At 39.0% G+C, this 21,305-nt stretch overlaps 1 protein-coding gene across 2 annotated transcripts in view; it reads right to left on the minus strand.

The window, feature by feature from the left end:
* The window catches only part of PEX7 (peroxisomal biogenesis factor 7), a 95,093-nt gene that overhangs the window by 55,070 nt on the left and 18,718 nt on the right, over positions 1–21,305 (minus strand). The window contains exons 4-8 of one of the 2 annotated variants that reach the window (XM_046676784.1): positions 19,170–19,247; positions 18,688–18,796; positions 7,263–7,369; positions 5,247–5,360; positions 3,662–3,717 (exon numbers count right to left, since the gene is read on the minus strand). In XM_046676784.1, coding sequence (XP_046532740.1) covers positions 3,662–3,717; positions 5,247–5,360; positions 7,263–7,369; positions 18,688–18,796; positions 19,170–19,247 — 464 coding nt within the window. The remainder of the gene's footprint in view (positions 1–3,661; positions 3,718–5,246; positions 5,361–7,262; positions 7,370–18,687; positions 18,797–19,169; positions 19,248–21,305) is intronic. The other variant, XM_046676785.1, reaches the window with a different exon arrangement.

A 21,305-nucleotide genomic window follows, 5' to 3' on the forward strand; every position in this document is an offset into this window, starting at 1 on the left:
AGACAAAATTACATGGTGCCCAAAGAATAAATTTACACACAAACACAACAAGGGCAGTGAAGACAGCAGAAAAATAACCAAGAGAATGAAAATGAGATAAAGAAAGAAGTAAAAAGTATCAGAGAGAAAGTGTCTGACACAAAAGACAGGTAAAAGAGATTCAGTTTCTGTATAACTGAAGACTTTCTAGAAGATAAAACAATAGATCAGAATACTTAAAATTACAATCCAAAATAACTTTCTGGAAATAAAATAGGACCTGAATCTACACATTTAAAGAAGCTATTGAATGCTTTAACCTGTAGCTGGGAAAAGCGAACCACAACAATCAGGATCCCCAGGAAGAAAGATCAAATAACTGACAAAGACAAAGAGAATGAGACAGGCATCGGAATTCTCAAAAACAACAAATTAGGTAGCATTTTCAAAGAACTCCAGAGAAGAACTGTCAGTCAAGGAGTTATATTCCACTACGCTGCGCTCTGAACAACAGGACTACAGGAAGTAGTTTCAAACATGCGAGAGCCCCTGAGAATTCTGTCCCCATCAGCTGTTGGTGAGGAATCTACCACAAGATAAACGTCATCAAACCAAGAGACGACACACAGATTCCAGCAAAAAGACTGATGGTGAGTTTTTAATATAGTTAGTTACGTATCTAAGATGAAAACAAAGGTGGGGAAAAGAGGAAGAAGAACATATCATATGGTGTGTGCTCTATGTTCTATGTTGCACGTTCTGACAAAGTATAAATAAAACAACTCAAAATCTGATGGAGACGGGAGAGGGAAAAAGGAAAGTAGAATAAGCTCACTGGTTGTTGTACATGCAGTAAGTAGAAGTTAAAATAAATATCATTAAAAACTCACAAACCAGATAACAAATGGCTAAATTTTAAAACACAAGGGAATAAAGGTATTAAAAAGTTATAAGATCAAAGGCAACCACTAAAAAAATTAAACACCTAAATATACAAAAAATGTTTCAAAGAGCAAAAAACAAAACAATAAAAAACGCATCACATAAACAGCAAATGTAACATAACACACATAATAATTAACATAATATGACAGACTTGATACAAAACATGTTTTTATCAAGAAATATGAATAGATTAAAATAAAAAGATTTTTTATTTAGTTCATGATACTGGTGAGAGACCAACCACAATTAAAACTAAAAAGCACTAACTTTGTGCTAAAAGTCTCAATTCACCACGTGGATGCTCTAAGTATCTATGTGGCAAATAACAGCCCATCTGCCTTCATGAAATGAAACTACAAAAGAGGCAGACAGACACGGATAGAAGTTCATAGATAATAGGAGATTTTAACATCTCACTCTCAGCACAAAACAGATTAAGTGGACCAAAAATTAAAAGGATACAGAAGATCTAAAGAACAATTAGTAGAGCTTATGGTTCTGTATTGAACTTCAAAGCATGATAATAGAGAACACACCTTCTTCTCAATTACATATGGATCATTCACGAAAACTCATCATTTATTAGATCCTCCCCAAAATATCAATATGTCTCATAAAATAGAATGGCTAAAAACAGTATTCCCTAATCATGATGCAATAAAACTAGAAATTACTAACAAATTTTTAAAAATTAAAAGATACTTTCATCTGGAAATTAATTTCCTATTTAACAACTCTTGGGAGAAAGGGGAAAAAATAGAAATTACAAAATTTTTTTAAATGACAATGAAAACATTATATATCAGAATTTGTGGGCTACAACTGAAATAGTAACCAGAAGAAAATTCATAGCCTTAAACACTTTATTAATAAAATGGAAAAGTAAAACTAAATAAATTCCCAGTGCAAAAGTTGGAAAAACTACAAAGAAAGCAAGAAGAAAGTACTAAGATCAAAGAAGCAATTAATGAGACAGTGAATAAAAACTCAGCAATTCTAATTAATAAATCAAAATCTTGTTTGCTGAAGAAAAATAAGAAAATAAACATACTATTAGATAACTTAATCAAAGAAATCACAAATATACAAAATCAGAAATGACATTTATAATACTATTTAACATTGTAACAGAAGTATGTGCTAAACCAATTTGATACCAATTAGAGGTATCAGAATTAGAACTGAAGACGTAAAACTATCCTTGTTCCAGGTACATGATGACATGATCATATACCTGGAAAACCCTAAAGAATCAATGATCTTTAGACAGGAGAGAAACATGTACGCTCAAACACTGCTGCTTGTAATGGAAATTGGTATATTCCTTACGGATGGGAATTTGGGACTATCTAACAAAACTATATATATATGTTTACCTTTTAACCCAGCAAATCCCACTTCTGGGAATACAGCCTGAAGTTTACACTCAAGTAATGTGAAGAAACATACATACAAGATTATTCTTCATTGTGGCATTGTTGGTTTACAAAATATTTGAAACTAGCTAAATGCCTATATGTAGGAGGGTAGATGAATAAATTATAGGACATCCATGTATTGGAGTATCATGCAGAATGAGAAAGAGCTCTATGAACTGATATAGAGTGATTTCCAGGATATATTTTAAGTGAAAAAAGCAAAACTGAAAAGTATCCAGAGGATTCCACTTCTTGAGTGAGAAAGTGGGAAATAAGAAAATATACATGTGTCTACTCACACGAGCAAGACTGGTTACCTACAGAGTGTGGGCGCCTGCTGAATGGGAAGAAAGAACAGAGGAAGTGGGGGGGAGAGCGACACATTCCTGTACAGGCCTTTATCCACATCTTGACTTTGGGAACCAGGTGAACATTTGTTCAGAAATGTCTGCTCAGAAAAATGGACAAAACCAACAAGGATGGGAAGAAAATCCTAAAACTGAATAGAAACAGAAACAAATGAATCAGGCTATGTTTCCAATGAATAATATAACCACACTGATGGAGGAGAGCAGAACTAACCTAAATAACTTTTAAACACAGTATTTCTACCAGAAAATAAAAGCTCTAAACAAATGTTGAACTCTACTTATAAGACTCTTTTTTGCAGCAGCATGGCTTTGCAATTCCAAGGCTATTTTCTGAGCATTTAGGGGTTAGCAAATGAGTAAATATGTTGTGAATAACGTGAATCAGGAGTTATAAATTTGGAAAAAGAGGAAAAGTAGAATGAACCTATGTAGTGTGTAGTGTGGGACTGGAATTAAGAGGCATGGATAGAGACACACACACAGACATATATATCCACACACAGATATACACACACACACATTCATATATACACATTCACAAACACGTTTACTCATGCTGATCTTTTTCCCATCTATAACAATCTTAGTCTTAAGATTCATATGATTATGCCTGAAGAAATGAAATTTCACAATTTTTAAAAACTAAATTTAAAAGATATTGGCTATGCAATGTATACCATAGGAAGGTGTTATGAAAAACTGTCAAGAAAAAACGCTTTTAAACAGAGCAGCCAGGCGAATCCTTAAATAGCAAAGAATGTACTCACATATGTGGTAGGATCATAAAAACAGAAAAAATGTAATATTAATCCCAGTTGCAAATATTCAAATGTGCCTAGTTCAGATTATTTCCACATTAGTAAGATAAACATATTGTCTTTCACAAAAGTTACAAAGATGCAAATGCTACTTGGTATTTTACAATGAAACTTATCAAAAGCACTGTACCTTACAGAAAAGTCATAGGAGCACGAGGCCAACACGGAAGCATGAAATGGTGAAAACTACAAAACAAAAACAGCCTTTTGAAGTTAGCCGTAATTATACCATGCTGCTGCATATGGTCATTCCCATGAACGTCACAATAAATGAAAGATTAGTCAGGGCTGTCCTTAAAATACGCTTTCCTGAACCTTATACTTTAATTCAAGGCAAAAATCTTCCGGCCTTTTAAGTATCATCTATAGAAAAAACCATTATTTTTACATTCTCCAAAGAAAAACCATTACTCAGGCTTTTTAGAGCTTATTTAGAAGAAAATATTCCCAAAGTATTGTATTCTAGAAAAATTAAATACAATTTCATATTGGCTATCCAAAAATGACACCTACAGAATACAAGGGTTTTAAGTATGTGATAGTACAAACATGTAATTTACCAATTTTATGACTACATATAAGGATTGCTATACACACAAGTATCAAATAAACATTTACATGTTAAATAAAAATATCTGTAAAAGAATTTTTGTTACTTGTATATCATAGCTCATGAAAAATGATATCAAGAATAAAAACTGCAAACTTAGAAACCAATAATATCTTTTGGATAAGTAATAAACATACTTCAATAGGCTGCCCTTTGCAATTATATTTCTTCAGTGTTTTTCTCACCAGTACTTTAATAGTTATAAACACAGACACAACTACATTTGAATACGCTTTATAGTTTGCAAAATATTTTCACTACGTTAACCAATTTCAGTCTCAGAAGCACTATGAAACATACATAGAAAATATTTTTCAGCTACTAAAACCTGTGTCGTTAAACAAACAGGACACTGTGTCTCATATGCTGAGTTGCAGCCAGTAAAAGTTCAAATATTAATTTAACTGAAATTCAGAATTTTTGAAATAGGAATAGCATAATTATCTTACTGCTAAGATCATTAAGGTGCTTTTTTTACTCTTTAAGTAATAAAACAAAGAATGAAATTGGGAGATGTCACTTAAGATGTTTTCCACAGTGACTTAGCAAAACTCACCTACGTAAAAGCTGGGACACTAACTTCAGTCATCTTATAACCAGACAAATTTCTTGGGAGCAGCAGAAAAAAGTCATTTTTATCTCATCCTCTGCTGTTTGCAGAGTGGAAAACTTTCTATACCCCAAATGTTTGTGAACATTCGTATATGTTATCACATTGGAGAAAAGAAAGAATTAACCATCTCTCCATATGAGTTTCAACAAGGTAAAGAGACCTTCCAACTGAATGGAAAACTATGAAGAATGTAATACCAGAAGTAAATTACTATAGTTAAAAAGTACTAAAAGGAACAGTAGATTGAGGATAACAGCATGAAAAACATTTTTATTTAACCTTAAGAACTGATTGGCTATGCTGTCCTACTTCATTCAATAATTATTCAAATATTTTACCTAATTTTAGTTTTCAGTGTTTATCATCATTAATTGGGTAACAAAAATATGCCCAAAAAGAATCAACCCCAACCTCTAAACACCTTTTACATATACTTCATTGATTGTGTTCCTATTTATATTCTACATATGAAGAGAAAAGACAGAAACTTACTTTCACTCTCCTAATAGCATAGGTGTGACCAAGAAGCTCGAACACTGGCTGTCGCACATTCCTCAAGTCCCAGCCTCTCAAACTACAGTCGACTGCCCCTGTCACCAGCAAATTCTGAAAACAAGTCAGAGACAAGTCAACAGTGACTTCTTGGCAATTAAGCAGTATCCAGGCTCTCCTACTAGAAACGATATCTATTTTCTAGTAATCACTTAATCTGAACCCAGGAGTCATTCTTGAGAAGTTATATGACAAGTATGGAAAAAATCAAAACACATATCAAAAAGCAAAAATTAATATGACTTGGGAGAAACGGAACTCAACATGCTTTATGCATTTGATGGAACACTACACACAGCAGAAAAAGGCCCAGGCCCCAATAGCATGGTGGACTCTCCAACCCGCCTTTAGTAGGATTAATAAATAAGCACGTAAGGGATAAAAACAATGCCTTACTAATGAGCTCACTTTCTCTTCAGCATGCTCTGAGGTTTGACCAGGCATTAAAAGGCAAAAGCACTGTTAATTTAGGAATATTTGAAAGAGCAAAGGTATAAATTACATTTTTATGTTTTCTAACTGTAAGTCAATCATTGTTCCCAACTCTCATGGGCCATGTCTTAATACAATATCTGATCATGCCTGAGAATCCACGCAGACAGGGCTATAAGTCTCCTACCAAGTCAGGCTTTACAAATCCTGCTGCCTAGAGCCCTAGGTGAACCCAGTGTTCCCGGCTGAACAGGCCAAGTGCTGGGTCCACAGTCAGCCCTGTCTCACAGCAACCACAGCAGTAATTCACTGGCTCAGTGTGCTGGGCTTCAGGATAAGCTCACTTGAAGAAAAGTTCCAGTAACTTAGAAAAAAATATATATCCTATAGGAAGATAGGCCCTGAGCTAACATCTGTTGCCAACCCTCTTTTTTTTTGTCTGAGGAAGACTGCCGCTGAGCTAACATCTGTGCCACTCTTCCTCTACCTTGTATGTGGGATGCCGCCACAGCATGGCTTGACCAGCAGTGTGTAGGTCTGCACCTGGGATCTGAACCAGGGAACCCCGGGCTGCTGAAGCGGAGCGCACAAATATAACCATTCTGCCACCAGGCCGGCCCCAGAACAAAATTGTTTTTAACCACTCTCAAGTGTCTATCAGCATCTTTTTTAGAATTCCCAAAAGTATAACATATACTCCACAATTTCATTTTCCTATATGAAAAATTCATTTATGATGTGAGAGATCTGAACTGTAGGTATCAGCATTGAAATTTTTATTTAAAGTCTATTACTGAATATGTACTATATTTTCTTTTAACCTATTTTATTTCTTTTTATTTAAAGAACTATGCCAGTACAATGTTCTCTTAACTTTCATTAATTAATTTAAAACTTGGAAAAAACAAGGCAAATGTTTTACCTAACCATCACAGTCAACAGACAACTTCAGGTACATAAACAGTACATGAACACATATTTAATGGATTTCTGTTTCTAATTCGTATGCTCATGTGGTTAACTGAAGCTTTGCAAAAAGTTACAAATGGACGCTGCTATCTTACAGAAGCCTGAAGCTTGGTTACGCTTATATGGGAAGATGAAACAGAAAATTTTAAAAACTGATGAAGTGTCAAATTAAAAATCAAGTCACAAATAGTTCAGCAGCCTGATGAGCAAAGTGAACAAGAAATGAAAGAAAAAGATGATACAAATTGGTGGGGTTATGAACAATAAAGAAAAAATTACATAAATTGTAAAGCAATTTGCCAAACAAACAAGTAAGGCTGCACTGTTGAACTTTGAGAATTTCTGTTTCTTATTAAGCCTGTTTTATGTGCCCTTAAATCCAATTAATGCTAATGCAGGTCACTCACAATCATCAATTAGAAATGAAAGGGACTGAATTTAACTTAATGGCCCATAAACATGACCAAAGTCCACATAAACAAAGATAAAATAAAATCTAGAACATTTCAACATTAGGAAGGGCTCAGCAGTTCAGGTCAGAGCCAGACAGGGTACCTCATTGTATTTACACCAGTCACAACTCAAAATTTCTGCCTGATGTGCTGGAACCACAATTCTGACTCCTGTTGACTTCACGTCCCAAATTCTCAGAGTCTGATCACCTGAGGAAAGAGGAAGATGTGATCACTCTCCATCACACCACCTGGATGCTCAGGGACATACTGGGCTCAGGATGATAAATCAGGAAGCGTGCACTGCTTCAGTGTAATGATGCTGCCATCTGTGTATCACACACACATACATATATACTGTTCCACTGTGAGGATGCTGCCATCTGTGTATCACACACACATACATATATACATTGTCTCACTGTGAGGATGCTCCCATCTGTGTATCACACACATATATGTTGTTTTTAACTATGACAACATGTACAAAAGACTAAGAGTGACATACCACGATAATATTTTTAGATCTACTCAAAGTAGGACAATGTGAATCTCATGCTGAGACAAGCACAGTGGTGACGAAATACACAGCAGGCATTTTCCTTCAGGATAGGAAAAGGCCCTGAAAATCCTCATTTCATAAAATAAAGTTAGCGCCCTGTACCAGCACGTTCTATAAGAAACAAAATGGTAACAGTTTTACGTTAAATGGGGGCAAAGTCTACCAAGCCAGAATGGACAATTTTTAAATCTTAGCCTTTATATTTACTACATTTCAATGGGCCAGACATAGGTATATTTTTCTCCTTAGAAAAAACAAGTTGAAAAAATTTAAGGATTAGATTTCGCATTATTACAAAATGGTTTATGTTGCTTAGCTGCAGAAAGTCGCCCTGATTACATGTTTTCTATGCTGCTTGCCTTCAATTTTTGTAAACTATGAGGAAACCACAAAATTATCAGATGAGTAAAACGGGATATATGTGTCTACATCAAAAGCAAATTACAAACAACTAATCGTGGGAGAAATGTGGTTCAGCTGGATGAAAAAATGTGGTGATGGCGCCATGGCAGTCAACGTTTTGAATTCCGTTTAGGAGTTATATGACCCTGCACAAGTTATATAACATCTGAGACTCATTTCTCATTTCTAAAAAAGAAACAGAATGCCTACATGCAGAGTTGTAAGATTTAGTATAATAAAGTTTCTGTAAAGCACTTGGCATAGTGTCTAGCACATAGTAGATACTTTATATTGTATATCAAAATGCTAAAATTTTAAATTGCCCTTTGCTTGCCCTCATGTATTTTCCTATATTCCTAATTCTAAATCATATGTCATTAAGCTAAATTTAGCATTTTATGACTTTTTTTCTGATTCCTTTGGAAGTTGCTTAGGAAAGATAAGACCTAAATTGCTGGTGGTAATGAATGTAGAGGTTAAGAGCCAGGGTGCTGGGGTTCCAGAGCTTGGTTCTAATCCAGCTCAATCATTTAGTAACTGTTGGCGTTTAATCAAGTTACTTAACTTCACTGATTCTCATTTCCACCCCCATGATAAAATATCTACCTTATCAAGTTGAAATAAGATAAAGCTTTTAAAAATAAAACAAGAAAACATACCCATGATTAGAACTCATTCCTGTCCCTATTAATAACATGAATAATAGCTAATATTTATTGAGTGCTTACTATGTACTAGATTCTGGTCCAAGCATTTTGTATGTATTAACTTTTTTAAAACATCACAAGTGAGGTAGAAATTTTGATAATATAAAAAGTACTTTTTGTAGTAACTCACAAACGGAGAAACTGATGAAATGACTTGCTCAACGGAGAAAGCGAGCGGGTCAGGATGTGGAACCAGAAGCTGGCGAGGCTGCCGGCTCCACAGGCTGTGAGCTCTTCTATGCCACGCTGCCTCCTAACGCTGCTGGAGGGAAGTTCCAAGCAACCAAGGCCAGCTGGATCTTGAGGAATTATTCTTATAATTTATATGTTAATTTTTTCTACAAATTGGGGGGAAAACATTTAATCATACACACATGACACTGTCATATTTGCCCCTCAGTTATTTTAGAAATAAAAGTAATAACACACAGCAGATAAAGTTGAAACTTCTATTGTATTTTCAACTCCCTTCCCCATCCTCCTTGCCCAGAGGTCACCACGGTCATGAATTTGGTGTGTGTCCCTTTAGTCTGTGTTGTAATATATTACTACATTTTTTTTTTTTTAAGGAGTGGCCCTGAGCTAACATCTGTTGACAATCTTTTTCTTTTTTTTTTTCTTCTCCCCAAAGCCCCCCAATACATAGTTGTACACACTAGTTGTGGGTCCTTTATTTCCTCTATGTGGGACACCACCTCAGCATGGCCTGATGAGCTGTGCCATGTCCACGCCCAGGATCTGAACCAGCAAAACCCTGGGCTGCCAAAGCGGAGTGCGCGAACTTAACCACTCAGCCACAGGGTCAGCCCCTATTACTACATTTTCATGAATTCACAAACATGTACTTTTGCTTTGTGTGTTGGATTTTAAATGTTTTTATTTTAAAACACCACCCTCCTACTTTACAGAAGGTTGAAAACTCTGACAGAAGAGTAAGCAACCTCTCTGGATCTAGTCAAGGATGGCAGGGATGGGAGGGAATGACAAGTTTGAAAGCACCAAACGGAAACTTCAGAATTGGTACAGACTAGAGCTTCAAATATCTTCAGGGGCCCTAATTATAATCGCTGTCTGTGGTCTTGCCACCAGTCAGTAGAATTTGCTCCACAATTCTAAATAGCTTTGATAAAATGATCTTCCAGGGCTTTCCCTAACTTTCAGAGTATAAAGCAGGGGGCTCTGGATATCTAGTGTTTGGTCTGCCCAACAACACCCTTCTAGGAACAGCATCCTCTTCTCACCATGTGATTCTAGAAAGACTTATGGCTCAACACAGATGACCAGCCAGGGACAGGTCCAAGCCTCTGATTTCTTGTCCTGACCACTGCTAACAGGTCAAAGGTAGGTACTTGGGATTTTCTGAACTATAAGTGAAAAAATAATGTCAGTCCCTCTCTTATAAGAGAATTTACAGATTATAAAATTGAGGAGCTGCTGGTGGCCATGTGTTTCATTGTATGGAGAAAGCCAGCCGGCAGAGTCAAGCCAACAAGCAGAGAAAAGTCCAGATTAGAGACAGAGAATGTATCCTGTGGCCGTTCAAGCATCCTTTCCCTTTCTGGGATGCTTTTCAATAAATTCTACAAAGACCCAAGATAGTTCAAGTTCTATCACCTGTAGGCAAAGGAGATCCCTTATCACCATGGAGGGAGTGAATGGAATCCATCTGAAGCTTCAGTCTCTAAAGAGCCTAGCCCCAGAGAAGAACACGTGATCCAGCACAAGGCTACCACTAAAACATGGGAAATGCCTAATGATGTACACTAGCTTTCAAAAGTGTGTGTCTAACATCAGGTCTGAAACTATGAAGTCTGCTATAGCTACGACTAAAGCATCATTTAAAGTTCAATGAGCTTGTGTCCATCCTAAAAATTACATTTTATGAGTATATGAATGAGTTAAAGTACTAAAACATCAGAGTGAACGTGGACTAGATTAAGAACTGTTATTCCAGCAACAGTAGGGATGAATCTCACAAAACATAATGTTGAGCAAAAGCAACCAGAAACAAAAGTATAAAAACAGGCAACATTAATCCGTTGTTATCAGAAGGCAGCACAGTGGTTGCCCTGGAGCAGGGGCAGGGGGTGAGGACTGGAAGATTGTCGGGGGAGCTTGGGAGCACTCTCTTTCCTGATCTGGGTGATGGCACACAGACGCGTTCATTGTGAAAATCCATCGTGTCATATACTTGAGATTACGCACTGTTCTGTACGTGTCTTATACTTCAATAAAAGATTAAATAGATGAGCACAAAGGCTGGGTGGACGGCTATTCCAAATTTCTCTGGGACAATATTCCGGCTCCTCACTCTCGCATTCAGCAGGCATGGTTTAGGCTGTCACCTCTGGCAGTTAATTTAAAGGGCGCAAAAGAGTGAGGGCTGCTCTGAAGGAGCTCAGGACCCCGCCTCCTCACAGACCCTCTGCTGCACAGTTGGCACTTCATCCTCATCGCTCTTGTCCAGGAAGGAGGGAGACCTTCTGGCCAAATGGTACCATGACTCACTCAACTCTTTCAGCCACCAGGACATCTGTATGTATGCTGTTTTTCAAATTGCCTTTTCCAGACAACTGGCCTGTCATTGTCAGCCAGACGTTTATCAGAGCCTGTAATGGTGCCACAGACGCACCTGCATCACCAGCTTCCCTTATCAGTTGCAGCCCTGCCACCGGTAGCAGAACCAGTGCAGTCAAGTGCACGCTACAGGATGGGAAGTGCTGGCTGCCGCCACATCTAATTTCAGATCACAGCCATTGGGGAGGAGAATGAGGGTAAATGTTGAGTCTGAAACTGTGAAGCAAAATGAGTAGCAAAAGGATGCATATTGGGCCCAAATAACTTAATTTAACGGAAATGCCAGATGCCTAGCAGATGTAATATGACTTTTTTCCTAGAGTAGAATGAAGCTTTTTAAACTACTGGACCCACACACTCAGGCACAGCCAGGGCTTACACGATTATATGGGGTCTGTAAGAGCAGTAATTTAGTTCTCAAGGTTCCCAAGAAAGTGTACTTCATATTAATCTTCTGTAAAGAGCTCAATTATTCTTTCCTCCTATCTCACAGACTCTAGAAACATGAATTGTGCCCTATACGACTTTCATTAATGACAAAACATAGAGACTCTGCTATGGAAGGTAAACCTAGATCTCAATCTCTAAAAATCCCCTTTGGGCCTGTCTTTACTTAGCTAATGATAACAAATTTAGTTCTAGGTTTGCAAACACCATACAGCTTTGAAGGTGACTAAATTCTTGGAATAAGTTAAATGCTATATTCTCATATATTTCTTAAAATATAAACTGTTATGAGCGGTTGATGACATAATTAACTATACATGCACCACAGGACTAAACATAAAAATACACCTTAATTGTCTATCATAGAGGCTTCTAATATTTTTAATATTTGTAAAAACAAATATTTTACCACTTTGGGTTCCAGATCCATGAATTTTGCAGTTGAGATGATTTTTATGCAAAGATTATAGTATGCTTTATAACAAGTTCCTGCCTGTAAGCAAGAACATAAAGTAAAAGAATTAATTGATAAAGACCATAATACAACTCAAACTATAACTAAAAAAACTTTGGAAAAAAACTAACAAGTTCTCAAACTAAAGAAATTACTTCCTCTCTGAATTCAGCACTGAAACCATTCTGTGGGTTTTTAAAAAAGAAATAAGTATATTTCTATTAAAACAAACATGCCATTCCCATTATATCAACAGAAAAAAGCTATAATTTGGCATCTCAAACAGAGCAACACCATAGACTAGTACAGTGCTTTCTGAATCAGGATGATCTCTAGATTTAGCTGGAGTGATTAAAAAATATATCTCCCAGAGAGATTAGATTCAGCAGGACTAAGACAGAGCCAGAAGTCTGTTGTTTTTTTAAGTTCCTCCCCATGATTCTGATAACCAGCCCTGGTGGTCTAGTGGTTAGATCTGGTGCTCTCATCATGGCAGCCCAGGTCCGTTTCAGGTCAGGGAATCACACCACCATCTGTGGGGTGTCATTCTGTGTGCCTGCATGTTGCCGTGATGCTGAAAGCTATGCCACTAGGATTTCAAATACCAGCAGGGTCACCCACGGTGGACAGGTTTCAGCAGAGCTTCCAGACTAAGACAGACTAGAAGAAGGACCTGGCCACCCACTTCCAAAAAAGTGGCCCTGAAAACCCTGTGAACAGCAGCAGAGCACTGTCTGATAGAGTACAGGAAGGTGAGAGGATGGCGCAGAAAGACCGGACTGGGATCCCTCTGCTGTGCACAGGGTCACTAGGCGCTGGAGTCCACTGAATGCTACTAACAACAAAACAAAAATGATTCTTATGGTCAGCCAGGTTTCAGGATGACTGGACTAGTATGTCATTACACAACCAAGCATTCTAGATTCTATCTGGAGCAAGTGACTTTAAAACTCTGCTCTCAGATTTGAGTTCTCAGATAAGCACTGACCATTAATTCTTACAGCACAGACACATAGCAAAGCATTCTTGAGCACGTCAAAGCTGTTTCCGCAGAATTCTGAGCACACACGTTAATAATAAGAGGCATTCTATGGAGCCCTTACTCTGTGCCAGGGACTGTTCTGAGCCCTTTGCATACATTGACTCACTTAATCCTTCCCAAAACTCCATGCTGTGGGTGTTATTATCACCCTTATTTTTCAAATGAGGAATGAAGAGACAGAGGTTGAGTTGCATCACCAGTCATGTAACAGTGCTGAAAGCAGAGTTTGGTCCCAGGCAGTCCAGCTCTGTCCAGAGTCCATGTTCCTAACCACTGGCTGTGTCGCCTCTCCTTCAGAGAACATCACCCTCCTCCTCATCATCTGCTATTAGTTTTTCTTCTAGCATCTCTCTTTCCCATGGGACTCTACGCTCTCAGAGGTCAGGAACCCTGTCTGTTTTCCTCCTCAATGTATCTTCAGTGCCCAGAAAATGGTGGACATTGACTAAATATCTGACTCACTGATAACGTCCCCCTCAACAAACAAAATTAGCCTGAGATATGTTTTCAAAATTCTAATAAGATGGTTACACCCATATCTTACATGATAATAATCAAAAATGTTTTAGTGTTTGCCTGTGGAAGGCACTCAGGTATATAGAAGATATACATGCCCCAAAGGTAAAGTGTGAAGACAAGTCAAGCAAAGAAAATATGCAAAGAAGTTCATTTCCTACGAGTGCATTGTCCATAGTAAGCAAAGTTTCTTGTCTCACTTGAAATGGCAAAGGCACAATGAGAGCTTCAGAGCTCACCCCAACTTTTACTATCCCACGAACCCTCTTTTTGTAGAGTGGAAGAAAAACTTTAAATCTTTTCAACTTTATCAAGAGGCTAATATCTGAAAATCATCATGAAGGAATACGTCAGGAAAATCGCAAATGCTTGATAAATAAACCTTCCAATGAGTTTCCAAAATCATAAAAGCTCGCAGAAAATGGCTTTAATGTATTAAGTTTTTTTTACAGGAATATATTTTACAGTTCAGTTTTCATCAAATCCCTTCTGATTTATTTTAAGCCTTGGATGTGCAGATGATTTAGTGAATATTGGCCCCCATCTCCTTCCACCTAATCAGGACCCACTCTTTCCATTCTCAGCGTGTAGTTTGGGTCCCCCCCCCCCCCCCACCCACCTCCCATTCCCAACTGCAGTGGCTGGGCTGGCCCAAGACAATCAACACACTACACCCCTTCCCCCAGGCACAATGGTTAGTTTAGGAACATCCACACGGACCGTCAGAGCCAAGGAGAGGAAAGGAAACTTTTCCAGATGTCTGAGAAGGAACCTCTCACTTTTTCCTACTGGATGGAAACCAGAAAGGATGCAGGGGTGGAGCTACTCCCATCTTCCTATCATGTGGTACCTGATACTGAAACCAACTCAACAGAACACGTAACAAAAGAGAGGCAAGAACATCCTTTGACCCCTACATCTAGCCATGTCTATAAAGTCAGATGTAATTCTGGACATTTCAACTAGATGAGCAAATAAATGATCTCCTTCCTTAAGGCAGTTTGGGTCAGAATGTCTTTCATATTTTCAACCAAAGAAGTCTTGGCTAATATGACAACTGTATTAATTTCTAATAAAACACATAAAGGTAATGTCATTAAACAGATCATCTTTTTTTTCTATTAAAGCAAATGGCCATTCTATAGATAAAAGACTGTATTCATATGCCACCTATTTACAATGTACAGAGAGTTAAGTTTTGTGATTATACTGTTAACTCTACACACAATTCATTTTTTTCTGCTATTCAGTCTCACACACTGAATATTCTATATGCAATGTCCAGAGTCAGTATTATGTATACCACGCTACACAGAAGGCCAGTGTAGGAGGAAGAGGCGTGTGACTCAGCCCAAACAAAGGGCTAATATTCTGGCTGTTGTTTAAATAAATGCAGCCATATTCATTCATGATTTTGTCACTATCAGATTTTACATTTAGTCATGGTCATAAAAAGAACAGTGATTAAAAACAAATGAGGACAATTTTAGAACTTTAATAATATAAATTAACAAAAAAACATAGAATAGTAAGGTAAAGGAATTTTTAAAAATCTACCCCTAGTTCAAGAAGTTTTACTTACTAATCCTTTTCCAAATACATAAAACTATCTCATTATTAATCCCAGTTGATTATACACACTGCCAATCAGAGCTCCCAGAAGACAAGTCTTCACTGTTCCACCAGACGGGAAGTAGGTTTCAGTTCATTTTGAGGATGGATCTATTCTGTACCACTAATTCCATCCAGGGTTTTCAATGAACCTTTTGAAAATGATGCTAATGTAAAAATACATATCCTTACAAGAATTTTAATTGAACTCGTACTAATACTCTCTGTATTAGGGCTTTTCACCAATAGTGAAGTTGTAACCATTATGCTGAACTGCGGTCATCTTACAGATCTGATCACTATCAGCATGAAACTCAGTAGCATTTACACTAAATTAAAAGCACAAAAGATGACTAACTCAAATTATATACGAAGCCGAAAGGGTTAGTTAATTCAAAGGAGTGTATCAATATCACTATCACTTACTTAACACACACCCAGCCTTACAGTTAGCTGTGCCACAGACAGACAAAAAAAATCAAAGAAGAAATTTAGGCTTGGAAAAGGAAAGGTGACAGGAAAAATGTATTGCTGGTTCCATCCCCAAAGACTTGACATTTTGGAAAAGATTTGATTCAGATTATGGACCAAAAAACTATGACTTAGACAACTCAGAAATTTTAAAAATAATAGTAAAAGTTTTATAAATGTACTGTTCTTCATTCTAGAAAACAATGCTGTTAATTTTAATCAGTGAATAAAACATTTTTTGAATTAACTGAACCTCTATACACAGTTACTATTATTTGCTATTATCTTAGGATCTAAAAAATTGCTTAATCTAAATGGACATATCTGTCTGCACAATTTATCTGAAGGTTCCCACTTCTGAGTGTCTTCAATCTAATAATACTCCAGAATTGAGAGATATTTGGTCATTTTTAATTTTTAGGATTAAAAAAATAAAATAAACAAATGGAAAGGATTCTGTGACAGCATATTTCCTGTGGAAGCCACTCGACATAATCCAACAACTCAGGGCACCGATGCAGTTTACTAGCAAGAAGGGAACACCTACCCCGAGGAAACAGCGCTGGAAGCCCCCTACCTGCCCCTCACTGTCATCTCTCCCCCCTCAACAGCCGAACTGCACAGGAGCTTCCAATCTTCATCTCCCTCAAGACTCTACACTGGCAGTTAGCAAATGCCTCCTGGGAAGGGCCTAAGCGTAAGCATTTCTGGCTTTGAGGGCGATTCTGTCTCTGTCACAACCACTCAGCTCTGCCACTGCAGTGTGAAAGCAGCCACAGACAGCACATCAACGAGAGGGCGTGGCTGTGTTCCAATAAAACTTTATTCACAACAACTGCCAGCGGGTCATTCGGATCTGAGGGCAGTAGTTTGCCAACCTGTGCTCTATTCCAGGGTTTCTTCTCCCTAGTGCTCTGATTCACCGGGTGCTCTGATTCACCGCCATGGCCTTAGTTACCACTGATGAGCCACTGACACAGTTTTTATCCATAAGGTCAGATGTCTCAGCTCCAGACTCAAGCCGCTTGTTGACAAGGTCACATGTGTGTCCACAGGCAGGAGGTGCTCCAAAACAAAACGAGACATCTTCTCTTTCAAACAAACTTCTTACCTCAGCTACGACACTACCATCCATGAATTTGTCCTTGCGAGGAATACAGCAGCTATTCTTGCCTCAGCCCTCCCCCTCACCTCTTCCACATCTTGTAAAATCGTCTCTACATACCACTCAGGTCAGCCTACTTTCTTCCATCCCTTCTGCCACCATCCTCATCCACGTCTTCGTCTCTCTTAAGTGGTCCCCCTGCACCCACTTCTGCTCCCCTCCACAGCATTCTCTACATGACAGCCAGAGTGCGTTTTTAAAAACGCAAGCATGATCATATCGCAACCTTGCTTAAACCTCTTCAACGTCTTCCCATTGTCCACAGGATAAAATCCACTATCTTGAATCCAGCCCACAAGGTGTGATGTGGGCCCCTGCCTACTACCCCGACCTCGTTTTTACCCCTTTTCCTCTGAAGCAACAGCCTTCTTTCAGTTTCTCAGACGCATCAAGATTGTACTTTTGAGCATCCTATTCTCTCTGACAGGAATGTTCTCTCCTTCTTTGCCATCCAAGGCCTCCCAATTTTCACTGAGCCAACTCCTTATGCATCTTAAATGAAGGTCAGAAATCTATCAAGTAAAAAATTGATGGTTTTGACTACCAAAAAGGTTAAATGCTTATACAGTAAAAAGTAAAATAAAATAAACAGGTTAAAAGACAGACAAATTGGGAAAATATTAGTAACATTTGTAAGATACAGAAGACTAATGCCTAAAAATAAAAACAACTCATACATCGATACAGAAAAACAACAACAAACATCTCTCAGTAGAAACATGGGCCAAAGACATGAATGTGCAATTCACAACAACAGTAAAGAGGGGAGGCCACTTAAGTGACCACTTGGCCAGGGGACTCTGCCACTTTAAGCAGCACTGCACAGGGGCCGAGCAAGGTTTCTCCACAACTCACATATGAGTTAGACTGTCATGTTTTATGTGATTTATGAATTGGCTAGCAAACTAAATTTGTAAATCTTTATGCAAACAGTACAAGGTGCAATTTTTAAGTTTCTATAAGATGACTTTTCTATACAAAAACATAGAGACATATAAATCTAAGTATCTACTTTACTGCAGAGTTGCTGGCATAAATCAAAAGCAGTCAGAAAAAAGATCATACCAAAAACATCCTTGTGTGGCTCAGTGGCAATGAATCAGAGAGATCCTAAAAGGAGGCTGACCCTGAGGAAGGGAGGCTGACCTCCTGCTGGACACGTCACTGTGTTTCCGTACTTCACCCTCAGAACAAACCCCCAGGTGAGCCCTTCTTAACCAGCCGCTGACCAGGACGCTCGCCGTCCGCCCCGAGGCCCCACAACCAGCCAGCTGCAGGGATGGCTCCCCTTCGAGCAGAATGACGCCAAGCCTTCCCCTGCGCTTCGTCCCTGCCTCTCACCTCACTGGAAGGGACATGTGCAGTCAAGTGGGTACGGTCACAGAACACTGATCCGAGGCTGGTGGGACACGGCCTAAAGAGCACAAACAGCCGCAGCCTCCTACTGCCTCCCAGCTAAGGGGATGGCGCCACCTGCTGGGGAAAGCGAGGCCCGGTCCACCACCAGCACCTGCTGGGCAAAGCCAGGCCCCGTGCACCACCAGCAAAGCTTCCAGTAGAACCCGCTCACTCACCTGAGGCGGAGGCAAAGCAGCCAGGGATGTGGGGAGACCAGATCGTGCTATAAATGACACTTTCGTGGCCTCTGAAGGTGCACAGAGACTTTCCAACAGTCGGATCCCACTACAAATAAATGAACAGATCGATATTCAACAGAAGTAAAGTCAAGCTTACGCTTTTATGTATATGATATACCATATATGTGTATTTATACACACACACAATATACACAGATACAAGGGGTTTTTAAGTCTATTTTTATATAAAGCAAGATGGTATTTAAGGAGCCAAAACAATCAGTGCTGAGCTAATTACTAGGTTTTAGCCACAAGATTAGAAAATTTTAAATTCTAATAAATGCTTTGATGTATTTTTTTGAAAAGGAAATTAGCTGTCATTGAAAAGCTACAGAATTATACTCTAGGAAAGAAAAAAAATTCAGTGGAGGCTTTGGCGAAGGGACTATATGGTTTTGAATACAGTAATGCTGACATACCAGTTTGATAGTTTGATCCCATGAGCCAGACACCATAAGCTGCTCACCCCTGGTTTGGCTCCAATCAAGACTATACACCTAAAAACATTTTAAAGCGTCATTCAGAAAGCAAAGGAGCACCAAGTTCAGTAAGCTCAATATTGCATTTTATCTCTTTATAACAGTGACGGCCAGTTAGAACAACTAATTCATTCTGTTGAAACATCAAATAAAATCCCACAAACCTCAACATAGCATCTGAGAAATGGAAAGGTCATCTTGTCCACTCCTCCAGACCCACTCCCTACAGACCAGACTCCGTTCTACTGGAAGAGAATTCCACAGAATATTTCCAAACCTTCTTCACTAATACAAATTATACACATTTTTAAACCTGCCAACAAAGCACTGTTTGCAACACCCTGAAGAAATGTCAAAGCAGATTAGAAAGTCAGTCATCTAAAAACGCTTGCCGGGCCAACGTTTATCAGAAAGCATTAAAATTCAATTAATACCCCTATCTGGCCTTTCTTAGAAAAAGCTTATAGGAACCAGGGGATCCTCTCAGATCTCTTGGCAAACAGCTTCACTTATCCAAGGCTGCTATTCTGATCCATGCTCCACGGCTCTCAGGGAACCATTCAAATGAATCATTCAAAAACTTACGGAAATATTTTTCATTCTGTCACTTTATACAACAGATTATATATGGATCACTACTATAAGCTAAGTCCAAAAAAATGCGTGCTTAATTACACTTTATGAAAGTAGTCCTGACATGGACCTGAGTATGTGTGATTAAATATGATCAGCCAGCAGATTATTTTGAATCTAAAAACTCTACTATATTTATGTAGGAAGTATGAGTGTCTAGGGTTTGTTGTGGCTTAAGTACGGGTTGCCTGTTCTCTGCTGCCTAGTGCTGTGTCTAGCCATGTTGGAGCCTGAGGATAAAAAAAAATCAGTAACACTGGTTCTGTCTTTACTTAAAATTTTGACATTTTGTTCATCATAGATTTTGGGGGGAACCTCTTAAATTGTGTGCCAAGGTGAGAAGTTCACCAGCCTCACCGGGGTCTTGGCCCCACTGCTGCCCATATTCATGCAAAAGAGAACAGAGCAGTTGAAACTCTAAAGAGCCCAGGAGCCAGCAACAGGAAGCAGCTCACAAAGGATACAGAAAGGGGAGCAAAACCCAAAGAGCTACTGCGGCCACCTGTGAGTTACGGACGGACAAGAAGGCGTGGAAGTGACCACTGAAGATCTTCAGAGCTGAAGAGTTTGATTTCATCCTCCAGGCCAAGGCTCAGGAAATTCCTCTGTAAAGGGCCCTGTGAACATCTCAGGCTTCGTGGGCCATTTGGTCTCTGTCACAACTACTAAACTCAGCCTTGCAGAGCAGAGCAGCAGCCAGAGACGCTACTGCATGAACGGGCATGGCTGTGCTCCCAGAAAACTTTACAGACAGATCAGACAGAGGGAGGGTCTGGCCCTGGCAATAATTTGCCAACCCCTGCTCTGGGCTGATGTGAACAGTCAAAACTCACCCCCACAGCAAATTTTATTGAGCATCTACTGAGTGCCAGTCGTTATCATAAGCACTTTACCTATTTTATCTCATTTAATCTTCATTTCTGTGAAGAGACACTGTGCCAAGGCCAAAGAGGCTGAGTCACTTGTTCAAATCCCCAAGGCCAGGAAGCTGCAGAGGGGCATCTGCAGCTGGGCAGCCGAAGTGCAGAGTCCACCGTCAACCGCTATGTGAAGCTGTCTCTGCAGCCCGCTGCCTGAGGGTACTGTGGCACTGGGACTGCACAGTGGTAACCCTGGGCTGACACTAAGGAAACAGAAAACCCTGTCCTTGTTGATATTGCCCCTCAATGGAGCTCCGATGGGCCCAGACTGATTCCGTTTTGTTTTCATGAATTACCCACGTCCAAGAACTTAAAGCCCTTGCCACTCGCTGCACTCCCGCTCACCTGTCAAGACCGGGCCTGTTCCGTCCTCTATGAAACAAGCCTTCCCTAGGAACCCCTCAGTGAGTCAGACGCTTCCTTTCCTGCACTCCATCAGCATCTTGTGCCTACTTCTAATTCAGCCTTTACCAGATTTACTTACTAAATCTACTGTTAAATAACTCCCATACCTGCTAGATTT

Source organism: Equus quagga, chromosome 11 (assembly GCF_021613505.1).
Source record: "Equus quagga isolate Etosha38 chromosome 11, UCLA_HA_Equagga_1.0, whole genome shotgun sequence".
In the NCBI taxonomy this organism is placed as follows: Eukaryota; Metazoa; Chordata; class Mammalia; order Perissodactyla; family Equidae; genus Equus; species Equus quagga.